At 43.1% G+C, this 17926-nt stretch overlaps 1 protein-coding gene across 2 annotated transcripts in view; it reads left to right on the top strand.

The window, feature by feature from the left end:
* Positions 1–17926, top strand: part of Lrrc49 (leucine rich repeat containing 49) — a 105357-nt gene that overhangs the window by 19774 nt on the left and 67657 nt on the right. For both annotated transcript variants that reach the window (XM_059268029.1, XM_059268028.1), the window contains one exon: positions 3680–3823. In XM_059268029.1, coding sequence (XP_059124012.1) covers positions 3680–3823 — 144 coding nt within the window. The remainder of the gene's footprint in view (positions 1–3679; positions 3824–17926) is intronic.

The following is a 17926-nucleotide window of genomic DNA, read 5'->3' as shown; positions in this document are numbered from 1 at the left end:
AGCACAGTAGTCTCATTGGTAATGAAAGTATTTTGAGGAGTGGTGATTCTGGTCAGGAAATGAATCGAAGGGTAGAAAGTGATGGGGAGGAGCTGTCTTGGTTTGCTTCCTATTGCTGTGATAAACACCATGACCAAAATCACCTCAAGGAGGAAAAGTTAAAGTCAATAGTCGGTCATGAACGGCCGTCAGACAGGAACTCAGAGGCAGGAACTGAAGCAGAGGCAATGGAGGGGTGCTGCTTACTGGCTTGCTCTTCATGACTTCTTCAGCCTGCTTTCCAATAGCAGCCAGGACCAAACCTCCCAGGGGTGACTACACAGTGGGCTGCGCCCTCCACTGTAAGTCACTTAAGAAAATGTCCCCACAGACTTACCTACAGGCCAGTTTGGTTAAGGTTTCCTCTTTCTGGATAACTCTTACTTGTATTAAGTGATAAAAGACTGACTGGCACGGGGGAAGCTGTTCTCTGGAGAGAGGACAGTTGGGACACTAGTCAGAGTAATCTCACAATGGGGACACTTTAGTGGTAGGTCTGTGGTAAGGTGGCAGATTGAATAAATATTTATAAAGTAGGCACATTAAGACTTAGCCTTCTCCATGGTGAATACAGAGGCGTCTGGGAAATTGGCTCTATATGGTTTCTAATCCAGATTTTGAGCTGTCTTGCCAGACTTTGTTTTCCTAGAGATTCTTCAAAAAGATACATATGTGCTTCTAGAAGATTTCGTTTTTTAGTAATAGCTTTCTCAGGGAGAACATACCTTTCCTGTGGTTCACAGACACTGCCCTTTCCTTATCCAGAGTGGGAAATTTGTCTTTATCCAGACACCGGAACATACAGTTCTCCTGATGTGTTCAGAAGCCCTGGACTCTAGTCACCATGGCTCACAATTAGACCTTCCTTTTCAACATTCCCATCATCATTTTGTCTGTCTGTGAAGTCTCAATCAAAGCTTTTGTGTGTGCTCTTTGCATACTCTTTGCCTACAGTTTCTGTCACTTTCTCTGTCCTTGTGACTTTGTCCATGGCTGAGAGAATTACTGACTTTATTCTACCACTTGCTGTGACTTATGCAATTGTAAGAAGCCAAATTAACATCCCTAGTGATCCTTTTACAGATTTATAGATTAATGGGTCTGGAGAGATTGCTCAGTGGTTAAAACCATATGTTGATCTTGCAGAGGACCTGGGTTCAATTCTCAGCACCCACATGGTGGCTCATGACCATCCATAAATCCAGTTCCAGGGGACCCAACGCCCTCTTCTGACCTCCAAGGGCACCAAGCACACATGTGGTACACATACAAACATGTAGGCAAAACACGTATACATAGAAGATAAGCAAATATTTTTAAAATTATAGACTAATACTTAAATAAAAGCACTAACAATGTTTCCAAAGTAAAAGTAGCAGAAAAATGCAAGAGGCTCTGATTTAGGGCCCACAGGTCTATGAGGAATTGGAGAAACAGTTTTCTAAGGGAATGTTTAGGACTATATATATAGAAGAAAGGAGAACTGCTGTACTTAGTCAAACTTAGTTCATGAAAACAAAATACCTGGCATAAACCACTCGAGTAAAGAAAGGTTCCTTTTTGCTCACAAAGGTTCAAATCTAAAATAAAGTGTCTGCATTTGGGCTTCTGGCGAAGCCAGGAGAAATCATTAGAGAGAGCATTCACATCTTGAATCAAGAAACAGGAGAGGAGGGGAGGTTGAGGTCCCATAATCCCCTTCAGGGGCGCATACCAGTGACCTAATGACCTTTCTCTAGGCCTTACTTCTTAATACTTGTGGCACTTCCTGGTACCTGCACCCTAGGAAGCCAACCTTTCTATGGGGACTTGTGGGGCACACTGACCTCAACTATAGTAACCCATGTCTTTCTTGTGTCTTGGCAGAGTTGGCCATTCATATTTTCAAACTGCTTCTTTTTTCTGTTATAATTACAGCTCCTGTCCATCTCCATACCTGTCTCTTTCACACTCCTATTTCTGCTTTTTCTCAGTATTTCGGCAGAGTTTTTCAAGTTTGTGTTTATATTACTAACTTCTTTTTATACAGTCTCTGTTATAATTAAGTCCATATATTTCAAATTATATTATACATTTATTGTCAAATGTCTTACTCTGTATCTTCTTTTTTTTTTTTGAGACAGGATTTTCTGTGTAATTTGGTGCCTGTTTTGGATCTCACTCTGTAGACCAGGCTGGCCTCGAACTCACAGAGATCTGCCTGGCTCTGCCTCCTGAGTGCTGAGATTAAAGGCATGCGCCACCACCGCCCGGCTACTCTGTATCTTCTTGTACAGTTCTATCATCTATAAGTCTCCATAACCTGGACATTTCTTTTTAAATTTTTACATAACTTTATTTTACTTTAAATCAATTAGATGAAAAAACTTGGAACAAATTTTAGACATAACCACAGGTTACCTTCATATATTTTCCAATTTATAGTACACCCTTGCATATGTCTCTTCTTGAGCTTAGAAAGATATAGATATTTGTTGGTTGCGAAGAGTCCACATAAATGGAAACTGTATTATGAATCTAAAAAGAGAGCCTTTAAGCAAACATTTACTTTGAAATGTTAGATTAAAAAAAAAATCCAATTGTTATAGCGATGTAAATGAGCAGATTCGTATTTACTAACGCTGAAATTATTCTTTAAAAAAAGATTTGTGTGTGTGTGTGTGTGTGTGTGTGTGTGTGTGTGCGCGCGCGCGCGCGCGTGTGCCATGGAGATCAGAAGAGAGAATTGGATCCCCTGATGCTGTAGATACAGGCAGTTGTGAGCTTCCGTGTGGGTGCTGGGAACCGAATTCTGGTCCTCTGCAAGAGCAGCAAGCTCTCCCAGCCCTGGGGGTCTTTCCAGCCCCGAGACATAGCCCCTTAATGAAAAGTGATACATTGAATAAATCTCTGTTCCCTACGGGTGTCCTGTGAAGAGGTTGATGAGTACCCCTCCTACCTCCTGTGTCAGAGACACTCAACCTGTGGGCTGTGCTGGCTGAGTAATAATAATGCTAGGCTTGCCTCACTTCCTGAGAACTTAGGCTGCTCTGCTGTGGGCCTGTGCTTCTGTGCCTCTGTGGCTTCCACAGCCTAAGTTCTTCCGTTCTGCAGGCCAGTGCCTATCACATTGCACTCTAACTGAGCATTGTCTCCTGGCCTGAGCGCTTCTGTTACAGAGTCCATCTTTTCTTCCCACAGGGGCTTCTAGTCCCCTCGATCTTTCCAGTCAGACTCTTCACTGACCTCAAGATCCTGGTAGTCCTGTCCTTTGCTTTTGTTCTCAGAGGCTTGGTGTGCCTTGTCAAAGCATTGTGAGCATGTGACTTGGGGCCAGAGTCAGTTTCTGTATGACAGGTAGTGTGTAGATGGAGGAGCTGGCAGCCTTAGAACTGCTCCAAAGGGACTCATGGTTATTTGAGGAAATTGATGTTTCTCGATATGTTTGTTAGGGTCAAATGGTCACTAGGATCCTTAGCTAATTTTCACAAGTTGAATGACTTCATAGGACTTGCAGTGAGATGCTTAGATGGACTATGAATGTCTCGGTATAAACTTGTCATTAAATCTGGTGACTTGAATATTTTATTTTTGGAGTTTTATGACATGCCCATGCTAATCATGCTTCTCCCTGCCCTTTTCTTTTTTCTTTTTTATACAGATCACCAAAATTGAAAACGTTAATCATTTGTGTGATTTGAGAGTTTTAAACCTTGCCAGGAACCTCTTGAGTCACGTTGACAATCTCAATGGTCTGGATTCGCTAACTGAACTTAACCTCCGACACAATCAGATCACCTTTGTGGTGAGTACCACAGTGACTACAGATTCACCCCGCTTCTCTTTGAAGGAAGTGATGATAGTTTAGCCTCGTGTGTATAATGGCGGAATCTGAAGTTATTTAGTTTTGTTTTTTTTTTTTGAATTTAAATTGTGACTATAACTATGGAGCTTTGTAATATGTTGAAAAGAAGGTGTTTTCTATTTTCAAAGGTAAATATAAAATTACAAATGGTAGAAGTGTCCTCTAGATGAAGCAGCTGGTGTTCCTGACTACTGCTCCTCATCCTCTGCCATGGGTACTGAGTTAGATGGGAAGGGTACTGGTGAGTGACAGCTGTACCCAGGAGAGACACAGAGAGAAGACGTAGAGGTCCATGTGATTGTCTCCTGGCAGTTCTCAGGAGGCCTCTTGATGAAGGAAGAGTGCACAGGGCTGCAGAGGCCTACTTCGGGTCTCAGCTTTACCCCTAATCAGTTGTGTGACCCTGGTTGAGACACTGGACCTGTCTGGGTCTCCTTTCAGATTGTTTAAAAATGAAGTAATCGGGCTCAGTTGCCATTTGTGTCTCTTGGCTTGCTGACTGTAAAAGAGGACATAACAACAGCTTAGGACAGTATGTGAGCAGAGGAGAAAGAGACATACATATTGTGGGGACAAATCCTGAGCCCTCAAACTGACTTGAGAAGTGGTTCTTGGGTCAAATGACCCTTTCACAGGGGTCGCCTAAGACCATCAGAAAACACAGATATTTACATTACAATTCATAACAGAGGCAAAATTACAGTTTTGAAGTAGCAACTGAAATGATTTCGTGGCTGAGGGTCACCACAACATGAGGACCTCTATAGAAGGGTTGGCACATTAGGACGGTGAGAACGCCTGGGTTTGACTAGTGCTGTGATGGCAGAATCGTAACAGTGGGGCTTAAAATCATGTGATGCTCTCCTCCTCGCTCCATGATGAGAACTTGACCTCCCCTGCTGTGGTGTTAGGACCTGGGTTCAGTTCCCAGAAGCCATAGGGTGACTACCCTTACTTCTTCCCCTGCAGAAGGACTTGATGGTTTTGCCGGAAGTGGGCAACTAAATAGTAGCCTGATGTGGAGGCCTTGTGTATTAACACAAAGGTGGGAGGGACTAGAAACACATCTTCAGTTTTGTGATAAAATGCCAACCCAGTGGACTTGGCATCATCATCATCACTTTAAAAGTTTCCTTTGTGTCAGCACTGGAGAGAAGCTGAATGTGGGCTCTCTGATGTCATTCGTGAGCTTTGAAAGGCACGCCCTCACAGAACCCCTTCCTTAGTAGAGAATACAGTGTGCTCTCTGTGGTGTGCAGATGTGGGGGACAGATGATGCTCCACTGTATGGATTGGTTTCACTTTCATTTCTCCCAGAAAGTCTAAGGAAGCTAGTGCCTTGGCTTCTGAAGGGGAGGATACGCCCAGAACCTTCCCTGAGACATGAATTTATTGCACAATTATTTCTGAATCGTGTCAAGGCCTCCACAGATTGGACGAAATGGTGGAGTGGGGCTGTTTGTTTTCAGAGCTTCCAGACTGGATTACTTGGCTGTGTTGCTGAATCCTCACAAGCTGCTCAGTCAGGACTCAGTCTGTCCTCGGGATACTGGGGCTGGTAAGCATCTGAAGAGCTCCTGCTCGTTGTGGGCAGCAGTCCACTGCCCTAGTGTGTTCCTGCCTGGAGTTTGGCTTTCCCTGGGAAAGCATATGCCACTCAGCTGGGAACTCGCTGATTGCGAGTGAGTGTTGACTCTGCTCACCGCTGTGGCAGCTGCAGCAGAAGCAGCTATGGGAAAGGAAATTGTATCCATTCATGAAACTTAAAAAGACAACAGTATCATGCATATATCTTTCCTAATGATAAGTATAATACAGGTAATGCAGGAAGTTGAATGTAAGGTAGATAAGGGTGTAGTTCAGGTCTTAAGTTAAATTATTTCTATAGCACCCTTCTCTTTATTTTCTCCCTCTCCCTCCCCCCTCTTCTCTCTCCTTCCCTCCCTCCCTTTCTGTCTGTCTGTCTCTCCCCCTCTCCCTCTTCAGACAGAGCCTTCTTATGTGGCTCTGACTGGCCTGGAGCTCACATGGATCTACTTGCCTGTCCTGCCGAGTGCTAGGATGAAACGTGTGAGCTCCCATGTCTGCCATGTAACCTTTGCTTAAAACATCCAAAAGACTTTTCAATCTGAGGTTACATTTTTTTCTTCATCTTTTCCTGCCCTTAGGTTCAGTTACCACACTTACTCTTTCTTTGGGGTTGGGGGTGGGAGATTTGTGGTGAGACAGGATCTCATGGGGCCCACACTGGTTTTAATTCCCTCTGTAGCCAAGGATTGACCCCTCATACTTCTGCCTCCACCTCCCAGGTGTGAGATTACAGGTGTGCTCCACTACATTTGGCTTTTTTTTTCCTATGTAGTGTCTGGTGATCATTAGGATTTTTTTTAAGTGTGGGTGCAGATGCCTGAGCAGGCCAGAGGCATGCCGTCTCTGAAGTAGGGGTTCCAGGTGGTTGTGAGCTGCCTGATGTGGGTGTTCAGAACTAATTGGCCTCTGGAAGTGCAGTACATGCTCTTAACCACTCAGCCACCTCTCCAGCCCTGTCCACTACCCTTTAGGCAAATGCTCTGACACTAAATGGCCCCCAGCCCTTCAACTAGTGACTTTAAAATGTTGGGTAGTGGCTTGGGTATCTGAGCCCATCTTTAGCCATAAGGGGCAGGGCAGGGGGCGGGGTGTCTGTCTGTCTCTGTCTCAGTTGATCACTGGATTGTGTAACTTGGTGTATGGGACACACTGGACATCCCTTCAGGCTGAGTGGAGAGGAACTGCTGGCTCACCCGCTAATTGCTGAGATAAGGAAGATTTCACTTGGGCGGAAGGACTTTGTTTCCTTTTGTGCTGGATGAGAGGCCCTTCCTGTCCCCTCCTCCCCTCCCCCAACCAGTCTGTTTTTGCCACTGCCATTACTAACCCTCTTCCCAGAGGAAGCTCCCTCTCTGACCCACCTACTTCACATCCTGCTGAGAGGACAGATGTGGAGCTCCTGCTGAGGACTCCATCACCCAGCCTCCCTGGATGTGCACCAGGGATAGGTGGGGTAGGGTTAGTGTTGGTTCAGGAATTGCTGTTGAGCAGGCAGATGTTAAATTACACACCTATCCAATATGCTTCATTCATGCCTCCCAGACCTGATCTTTGCGTGTCCATGTGACTGAGCATGTGCCATGGCCTCCCGTCCAAGGGATTATGTGAAGTGCAGCATCTCTCTTGAGGTTCCCAGCTACAGTCCTCTTGCTCAGGGCCATCTCTTGGGAGGTTCAACGGGCTTCCTGAAATCCATCCAAAATGGCGGTCTGTCCGTGACAGCTCCCCTGCTTTCTGAGAATTTAGTTAGGTTAGTGTGTTTCTGTTGAGCCTTGGGAGGGAAGCGTGTTCCCTGCATGTTACCTGGGACCAGAAACCTCCCATGTATTCAGAGTCAGGACTCCTGTTTGTTTGCCGGTCCTTTCGTGGAAATTGGGTCATTGTAGAGCTAAACATATTTTTAGTTTCCATGGTGGTGTCCCCTTTTAAAAATTAGAACTCAGGGGTGGTGCTCAGGCCTGTACTCCCAACTCTCAGGAGGCTGAAGAAGCAGGAGGCTTACCACGAGTTCAAGTCCAGCCTAAGCTTCATGGTGAGTTCCAGATCAGTGTGACCTGGAGTGAGACTCGGCTTCAAGAAAACAAACAAAACGATAGTACATCAGTATTGGTAGTTCTCACTCAGCTGAATAAATGATCCTTTCGAGCACAGTCCGGGCCTTTGGGTTCCTTTCCCTGCCACTGTCTTCTCACAGAAGTAGCCTCGTCCTGAGATTCCTCTTACTTGTTCTCACACACATCTGTTTCCATCTCCTTTTGTTTACAGGGCTAGGTGTTAATATTCTGGTCCTGCCCCCCTGCGTCCTGATGTAGCAGCCTCTTCTTAAGGAAAAACTCTGCCCCTTTCTCCCTCTCTCCCTCCACTCCCATGAGGTGTGCACCCCTCCACCTCCCTCTCTCTCTTTCTCTCTCTCTTTCTCTCTTCTTTCCTATCTTCTCTTGGTCTTTCAATTATAATAAGCCATTCCCGCATGGAGGCAGCCTCTGGGCTGTGGACATCCACTTGCTGCCATGCCCAAATGGAGTTAGTTGCCACCAGTCATACCCCCAACACATCTTCCCAGCATGCCGGTATGGTTCCCTGCACGCATGGGATACCCTTGGGAGGGGGTGTCCCCCCTACCCCGTGTAATAATTCATAACACTAGAGATCAACTCTAGGCCTTTACACACTTCAGTTAGCACTCTACCACCAAGCCTCCTCCCAGTCCCACTCAGTCCAGTTTTAAAATTCCTAAGCAATAAGTAGTAATGGGTTTGCATGCCTTTAAGTGTTTTGTGTATGACACCATCTAGTGGCTCATATCTTCTGTATTTTGCTCTTACTGATACCATGAGAGTCATCCATTCTAGTACCTCTAGCTCTAGTTCACTAATTTGGGTAGCAATATAGTATTCTATCTTAGAGTTTTAATTTAATACTGGACAGTCATATTGTTTGCAATTTTTCGTTATTACAGGTGTCACAAGTAACATTCCATACATTTGTGCACATGTATAAAAGCTTCTTTATAGACAGACTGTTTGGAAGGTTTTGTTATGGTCTATGATAACAAGTTAATACTGAAGCATGGCTGCTCCATACATGTCCATATGGTCCCGTTACAGAAAATGAAAACATTTCAAGGACACACACCTGCCTCTTCTGAGAACCACACATTCTCATCTGTTCTTTTCTATCTCATTGAAAATATTGCTCTGAAGATACCTTGGTCTCAGCAAGTAAACTGATTTCTTGACCAATGAGAAATCAGCTCCTTCCTTCCTATTGTCTTCTTTTTAAAAAATACAATTAGATTATTGTCTCTGGGAGAGGGGGCTGAAAGACTAAGAGCCGAGGATCAGGGAGTTTGCTGTGAGACTGTGTCTCCTAGGAATGTCAGAACTTACACGTAAAGTCTCTCCAGCATCACTGACCAAAGCTGAGCTGAAGAAGGACAACAGTAACATGCCAGAGTAGACAGGGAAATACCATGAGTCCTCAGCCCTACACAAAGAACGATAGGCAACCAAGGAGGGCTGGGGTGAGAGAAGAGAGCAGAGAGACCCCTTCTCCATCTGTGGAGAGCAGCACAGAACACTAGATGGCCAGGAGATGCCGAGCTGTTATGTCAGTTGTCTTGAAAGTCCACGGAGAGCTGACATGCTTTTTGCTAGGTTTCTTCCCATCTATCTTAGTTTTTGTTAATATTATAAAATTTTTGTTAAGAAATTGATTTGTTACTGTTGGTAGCATGTGGAACCATTGTTGACTTTGGTCCATTGATTTTATCTATAGCAATCTTGCTCTGAACACTCATTCTAGTAATATGTCTGTAAATGATCTAAATGGGTGTTCTGTTTCGATTTTTTTGGTTGTTAGTGTTTTCTAAACAAATAATAGCAGTTTCCTACCAACCATTATATATTCGCTGTGTGTTTGAATGTTTGTCTCCCTCTAAAGTTTTACTGAGACCTTGTCAGCAGTGTGGAAGGCTGGAGAGGCAGGAGAGAAAGGAGTGAGGAGACAAATCAAATGAATTCCTTTGTAGGAGGGGCTTGGAGGAGCCTGTCGCCCTGTGTCCAGTGCGGACATGTCGGAGGTGCCATCAAGTGAAGGGTCCTTTCCAGACGCTGAACTGATGGCTCTGTGTTTGACTGAGCTAGAAGAGCCTTTAGACTAGCTGAAGCGGAAGTGCAAGTGGGTTCTTGGATTGTGGCCAGTTTTAAAGAAAATGTATCACCAGCTACGTTCATTAGCTGCCATTTATCAACCTGAAGAAACTGTGAGTGTTGTGTGCATGTGAGTGTGTGGTGCAGAGCCCATATGTGTGCATGCAGAGCAGGGCAGGACTTGGAGCATCTTGCACTTAACACTGCCATTGTATCACCTCTAGACAAGAGATATGGGTGTGCACAGCCACTGTATTGCCTTGAGACGGAGATATGGATGTGCACAGTCATGCCAGCTCTTTACATGTGGGCTGGGGATTCAGACTCAGGTCCTCATGCTCATAGAGCAAGAATTCACCTTCTCTCCAGCCTAAGAAATTGTCTTCTATTTTTAATTTGCTTTAAGTTTGTATTATGAATGATAATTGAATTTTATTAAAATATTTTCTGTAACTCCTACATAGGTCATATTAGATTCCATTCTTAAATCCACAGAGCTTTCAAAATAATTTCCAAGAGCCTTAGGTCATTTTAGCATCTTGCTTACATAGTCTAGGCTGTAATTTGTGCACAGTCCTGAAGGCATTTGCTGAGGCTGTTTGTAATGTTTCTGTCTACAGTACTTGAGATGATCTGCAATTCCTCTTTCTCTTCCTTTTCTGGCACTCATTCTGTGATGCCCCTGAGGAGATTACAGAGGGCCTCTCACTTGCATATCCTCTGATTTCCCACTTTGCTTTCCTCCTTAGAATCTCCAGATATGAGGTAAAGATAATGCCTTCCTTGGACACGTGGTGAAGGTTAATTGGGAAGTTGGCTGGGTGATGTTGACTTTGACTGGGCAGTCTTCGCTGTCTTGGTAGTTTCCTTTAATCTTAGGATAATTCTTGTCCTGCTTGCTTTCATTTTGGTCATCCAGTCTGTATTTCTGCCCCATCCCCAGCCCCTGGAGTATATTTTTAATTTTTGAAATACATGATTTTCTTATTCAGTTTATTATAGCTGTTTTCTAATTTAATTGCTTTGTGTCCAATGAATGTGGATTGGTTCTTTGAAGTGTGTTATATTGCCTAGCAGGTCATCAATATTTGTCTAGAGCATGGTCAATATTTTGAAGTTATATTCTAGAAAATAACACTTTGAAATCAATATTTCTTCCTGGCAAATTGTTCCTGTCATCACTGTGTTAGAGCTCTTGACTACTTACAACTTTACTGAGTGGTTTTGTAGGAGCACGTGTTGTATGTGTCCTCAGATCTTCAACCCAAATATACACAGTACTCATAAGCAGCATTTTGGGCTGTGTTCTCCAGCTTAAATACAAGTTCTCAGCCTGTATTTGGTTTTTAAGGAGCTGTGCCGAGAACTCAGCATCCCTTCTGTGTTGGCCCTCCCAAAAGCTCCTGAGCTTGCTCTAGTGACCATGGAACTTTAGGCGAGCCCATACTGAGCCAGTCTCCAAAGTGACAGGCCAGTGAGTGCTCTGCACAAATGAAACATTGCTCTGCCTTCCAAAGGGATGGGTGGGACTGGAGCACTGAGAGCATGAGCTTCATGTTAGTGGAATAGATACGTTCTGCAGAAACTGTCTGCACTTCCATCTACTCTACTATTAACCAAATGTAGTAAAAGGGTGTAGCCATGTGTTCATTGAGCTGTGTTCTATGCTATCACTGAGCCTGGTTCAGAGAGGCTGCCTGTGCCCTGCCAAATGGTGCAGTGGGAAGGAGGAGAAACCGGGCAACCCTCTGAAATGGATAAAGGAAGTTTCAGAGTAAGAGCCATGTCAATAGTCCATATTTTGTTTATTTATTTAATTTTTCCTATTCTCATTTTGCATGCTGGTAGGGGAGGGGGAGTTGTGTTCCAGCATGGGTGTGGAGGCCAGAGAACAATTTGGCAAGAGTCAGCTCTCTCCTAACATCATATTGGTCTCAGGCATCACACTCAGGGCACCAGGTCATCAGGCTTGGTGGCAAGTACCCCTACCCACTGAACTCTCCCCAGCTCTGCTTTATTTGTTGCACATTACACAGATACACAGAATGAGTGGTCACTGCTTGGAGGCCGTTCTTGTAGACAGGAAAGGAGCCTCTATAGCATACTGCATCCTTCATGTTCCCATAGTGCCAAGGACTTTCTTCTAAACTTGGTTGAGTTATAATCTAGATGCAATAAAATATACCATCTTAACTGTATAATTCAACTTGTTTTTATTTTAATGTAACTGCCAACCGGATCAAAATGTCTGAAATGTTTCTATTGTTCCAGAAAGTTCTCCTGCATCCCTTTTCTAGTCAGTCCTGTCCCTATCCCAGAGGTACTCTGATGTCTGTCTCTGGATGATTTTGTCTACATTTGTACTTTACATAAAGTGTGTACAGCCACATAGCATGTCATAGCAGGGATGCATGCTTGGAAATGTAGTGTTAGGTGGTTTTGTTGTTGGATTGACATCACAGACTTCATGTAAGCCTGGGTGGTGTGGCCTGCACTCATCTAGATTATACTGTGTGTTGAGTCATTAGCTGTGAGGTCATTGCGTAGCACATGAGTATATAAACATAGATTCTTCCCTGCATTTACTACGTTTTGATAGTCATAAATTTGCTATGTTTGTCACCATGTTGTCAATTGCTGGGTTGGATTCCACTGGAGAAAAGCTGTCATAGCATTTGCTTGCTCGTTTTCCAATCTTCTTTCTACTTTTTGGCCTGCACAAAGTCACTATGGGTGGTCTTGTTATTTTTATTTATCTATTTATTTGAATGGGCCTAAAGCTCTATTTCTTCTCGGTAGAAACAAAGGAATGTCGTGTGAATGTCTGAATTTATCAGAAACTTACTTTATTGGAAATTCTAAATTCATCGGAGACAGTTGGCACTGAGCATCTGTGTAGTTCACTTACGTCATTCTGATTGTTTTAGATTTGCATTTCCTTGATGAGGGAAGGCACTGAGTGTCCTTCTCATCTGTCATCTGCAATGAAGCATGGGTCTAGACTATTGCTGTGAAAGGTCATGTGATGTCCTAGATTTAACCCTTTGGTCTCTCTCTCTCTCTCTCTCTCTCTCTCTCTCTCTCTCTCTCTCTCTCTCTTCTTTCTTTATCCTAGTATCTCTCTGTATGTCTACAAGAGAGTGTATTTTCCATGGCTTGCCCTTAAGAACAGTTTTTGGTATGTGGAAGCTTTCAATTTGGGTGGCATCATCTATAACTTGACCTCCTTAGTCATCGGTGTCTTCTGGGTCCTGTCTGAGGAGTCTTCTTCCCACTGCTGAGTCATGACTGTTATCCTGTGTTCCTTCTAGAAAGTTTTCAGCTTTCTCTCTTCATTCAGGGCTGTGAGCCACCTTTAGTTAACTTTTTATGTGCTATAAGATAGTAGATGATAGTTTATTTTATCTACATATGGATATTTATTTTCTTGGCCATGTTTTATTAAAAAGACCTATTTCCCCACTAAACTGAATTGTCATGTTTATGAAAGTAAGTGATAATCAGACACGAGTTTTTCTAGACCTGCTCTTCTCTTCCTAGCACTGTGCCTCAGCCATTCTCTCCTGGATCATAGTTTATGATGTTGTGGAATTTAAGTTCATTTGCTTTGTATAATTGTCCCTTTAGTGAGTGAGAATGTTGTATGAAGGGTGTGGGGACGTAACCCACAGATTCCTTCAGTTGCCACTAATACTTCTCTGGGATAGACTGCTCCATCACGGATTCGCCATCTTCATTTTTTCTAGGTGCTGCATAGATTTGAAAATAATGGTAATTTTTATTAAATCTAGTATTTTTGTTTCCAGAATCTGCATGATCATGTCTTTCATTAATTATGGGAACATTCCGCATCTGCTTTTTCATAAAAATCGCCTTCAATTTTCTCTTTCTACTAAACCCCTCAGGATATAATACAAGCCATCTCATTATATTGCTTATTTCTTAATCTCTCTTTAATAATTTCCATCATTATAATTTCTCCCAGTTGCCTTCTTATTACTTTTCTACTTCTACCTTGAAATTGATTCTTTAAAAAAAACAACCCAACAACTCTTGTTTAATCTGATTTTCAGTCGTTTAACTGTTGAGTTTTCAGTAATTGTCTTTTTTTTCCTTCTAGAAGTTGTGCATCATATTTTCTTTCCATAGGCTCCAAAGCTTGTTAATTCCAATGCCGTGTTTTCCTTCTGTCTCTGCAATTTTTAGGGGTAGATGTTGCAGGCTGCACTGAGGTTACTCTCTCCTCCGCTGCCTTAGCACTTCTTCATTTGATGACTTGGCACTTCAGCACATCCTTCCTCATTAGATTTTTCTGTAGAAGTTAGTAGTTTGGGATGGTTGGAAGGCTGGGAAACTGGTTGAGTTTGTGTCTTCCAGACAGTTTTCCTGGGAGGCTTAGAGGCGTGTAGATCAGACTCCACTTTTGTTAGATATTTTTGATTTGACTTGATTTTTCTTTTTTTTAGATCTAGCTTGCGATGCAAATTTCAGGTACACATTCAAATACAGGAAGACCATTGACTGTGACATGGAGGAGCTGAGTCCTTTCCATCACAGCTGTTTAAGCAGTGCTTCTAGAGTGTGGGCGGACTCTCCCTAGTTAGCGCCTGCTTTCCAGTCCAGGTTTTAATGCCTCCTTAGTTTTTCTTTGGTGAAATTACAACAGTATATAGATGAAAATCAGATCAGAAAAGCTTCATGGAGCTGGATTGATTGATAACAATTGCCATAGAAAGAGTAGGAAACTGGAAAAGCAGGTAAGAGTATTAATACCGTGCAGAAACCTGAGCAGATACTGGCTGTTTTCATTGTCATTTAAAGAAGTGTGTGGTTAGAGTGGTCTACGTGACAGCTCAGTAGTTGCTGTCCTTGGATAACACGTGTGTCTGTGCTGCAGAGTGATGGCGGTAACAGGTGGTTTGGAATTAATTTAGTCTTTTAATGAAAAGGAGTATAATTTTCTTTTTCCTGTTCTCAAACATGCTCAATAAATCCACTTATCACTTTCCAAATTGAAAAAATTTCCTCTATGTATATTGTACCCTGACTTTTATAATGCAAAAAGAGTAAAGATGGTTTTCTTCCAGTCCTCTGTGTCCTGTTTGCTGCCTTACCACACCCTGTGTCTTCACCTTGCTGCTTCCTCATTCCTCTGTAGGAAGAGCCCCTAAGAATAGCCTGAGTTATAGACATTCTGTACAGGCAGATTGCTGAGTCGTGAGTAATAGATGCTCTATACAGGCAGATTGCTGAGTCATGAGTAATAGACATTCTATACAGGCAGATTGCTGAGTCATGAGTAATGTTCTATACAGGCAGATTGCTGAGTCATAAGTAATAGACATTCTATACAGGCAGATTGCTGAGTCATAAGTAATAGACATTCTATATAGGCAGATTGCTGGACTCAGCAATAGTAATAGATGTTCTATACAGGCAGATTGCTGAATCATGAGTAATAGATGTTCTATACAGGCAGATTGCTGAGTCATCCAGTTCTGTTACAAAGGGAATATGGAGAACAGTGTCGAGCAGAGGAGACAGGTTCTTCATATGCAAAGTCATTCTTTGGAAAAAAAAGGAATTCTAATCCTCATCAGTCAGAGTTCATAATTTCATTCAGCTTTATTTTTAACAGGATTATATTTTGAAATGATGTTAAATGCTTTAAATCATACTTCAGAAATCTGTTGAATACAATTTTCAGTAATGTTTCAAGTACAGTAAACTTAAGGTGATGAGCAGATAAATAATGTGACCTGTAAATATTTCTGTAGGTATCAACATTTTTGTTCATGCTTATATATATTAATTTTCTAGCTGTTCTAGAATAGTCTGTCTGCCTGTGAAATAGTTACCTCCAGAAGAGATATGATGGGACTGTTGAATCTGTGACAATAAAATGAATTTGTTGGCTTTTCCTTAAAGAGATAAGGCTTGAGCATCTTTATAGACTTCTAACACCCTTTCTCCTTCCTCTGTCATTCCAAAATTCTTACATCATAGTTTGGTGCCAAGCAGATGGATGGATTTGAGTCCTACCATCAGAATAACTTACTGGGAAAGCTCAGCTTAGAGTCTGCTACCTCATTGTAGTCTTGGTCTGGTTTCTGAAGGTGAAGGCAAGATATTTATTGAAGTCCACCCCAGGGAATCTAATACCAAATGGTTAGCCTTGAAGTCATATACAAACAAGTAACATTAGAGCAACCGAGCCGCTTATGTTTATGTGTTTAGAATATACATATGTAACAGTAATTAAAAAAAAGAGGCCATGAATTTGAGGGGGTCCATGCGAAGTGTTGGAGTGAGGAAAGGGAAGGGGGAAATGTTGTCATGACATTTAAGTTTCAAAAACTAAAAAATAAATAAAAATAAACTTTAAACAGCAATAACAAAACCTACAGATCTTAAAAAGAAAACTACAGACCTTTAAAAAGAGAAAAATCAGGCTTTCAGGGGCTGGAGGGATGGCTCTGTGGTTCAGAGCATCAGCTGCTCTGCTAGAGGACTGGGCTTGGCTTCCCAGCACCCACAGCTCACACCTGGCTGTAACTTTAGGGATGCAACACTCTTTCCTGACCACCGGTGTGTGTACATACATGAAGGTAAAACACTCATACACATAAAATAAGTACATTAAAAAATTACTCTATAAAAATAAGGCCTTAATGTAGGCCTTAAATGCTCAATTAAAATTGATACATTTGTGATAGAACGGATTTGGATTGTTGGACACAGCTAAGTGAGGTTTTCAAAGTTAGTCTTGGACCATTGTGTTGAACTTCAGTGGTTTGGTCTGCGTGTGTGTTTTCTGGCATTAGAACTAGCTCATTTGCCGATTAATTGAGGGTTCAGATGTCAATAACAAAGCTGCCCCGAGTGCAGTACCAGTTCTCTCTGTGGTCAGGTGATCTGTTCCATTTGTCTCTGGAGCTGCCATGCCCAGGACCCTCTGTGCTTGTCTGAGGGAAGCTGTGTTCAATTGCCCTTGGCCCCTGCCATGTGGGCATGACTGGGTTCCTCTTTGCCTCTCTGGGTGGTGAATCCTACTAGTTGGGTCTTACAGAGCTTCTGTTAGAAGGGCCACATTTTAGTACTTTTTAACATCTTTTCTATAAGAAACTTATGTTTAGATAATTGATTGATATGACAAATGTTTTCTCTGTTGTAATAGTAGAATTTTGCTATGAAAATATATCTTAAAATCTTTAGGAAAATTAAAAAATAATTATTTTCCCTTGATGTTAAATTTGGGACAACAAAAATATTGTAGGAAATTATTCTGCCTTTTGAAGTCCTGGGAAAGCTAGCTACAGAAGTGGTTATTGAGATGTATGTAAACTAAATTTGGATTTTTAGTTTTCATTTTTTTATATTTTTTATAACTATCAAGAAATGACAGTTAATGATTTTGAAAAACTGGTAGACTTCTGCTAAAATTTGATTTCGTAAAAGAAGATAAATACAGAAGCATTACAATTTTGTCAAAAAGAACTTAGTATGTCCTTAAAAATAATTTGAGTTTGTACTTTAATTGCAAAACAATCATGTCTTGAAAGGAGTGTGTCTGCTTTGCCTGTGGCATGGGAGAGACAGTGAGACTGAAGTCTGTAAAAGTGTGCTCTGACTCAGGAGATAGATGCAGGCCACTGCCTCCCCAGCTGGGGGTCAGGGTGTGTGTGCCCTCCCCAGCCGGGGGTCAGCAGTGTGTGTGTGTGTGTGTGTATGTGTGTGTGCCCTCCCCAGCCAGGGGCCAGCAGTGTGTGTGTGTGCCCTCCCCAGCCGAGGGGGGGGGCAGTGGGGTGTGTGTGTGTGTGTGTGTCCTCCCCAGCCGGGGGGCCAGCAGTATGTGTGTGTCCCTCAGCCAGGGGCCAGCGGTGTGTGTGCCCTCCCCAGCTGGGGGCCAGCGGTGTGTGTGCCCTCCCCAGCCAGGGGCCAGCGGCGTGTGTGTGTGTGTGTGTGTGTGTGTGTGTGTGTGTGTGTGTCCTCCCCAGCTGGGGACCTGCAGTGTGTGTGTCCTCCCCAGCCAGGGGCCAGCGGCGTGTGTGTGTGTGTGTGTGTGTGTGTGTGTGTGTGTGTGTGTGTCCTCCCCAGCTGGGGGCCTGCAGTGTGTGTGTCCTCCCCAGCTGGGGACCAGCGGTGCTCGTGCCCAGAAGTACTTCAGATGGAGCTCAGGAGGAACTGGGAATAGGAACAGAGAGAGGACTTTCAGGTCAGCTTTGACTTTTGTTTCTGGAGAGAGAAAAAGCAGCAGCCATTCCTGTGGGAAACAGGGTCCTGGAGGGAAACCTGCACTCCT

This window comes from Peromyscus eremicus, chromosome 7 (assembly GCF_949786415.1).
Source record: "Peromyscus eremicus chromosome 7, PerEre_H2_v1, whole genome shotgun sequence".
Lineage (NCBI taxonomy): Eukaryota > Metazoa > Chordata > Mammalia > Rodentia > Cricetidae > Peromyscus > Peromyscus eremicus.
The sequence above is the reverse complement of the archived record's forward strand: the minus strand, read 5'-3'. Positions and strand labels throughout refer to the sequence as shown.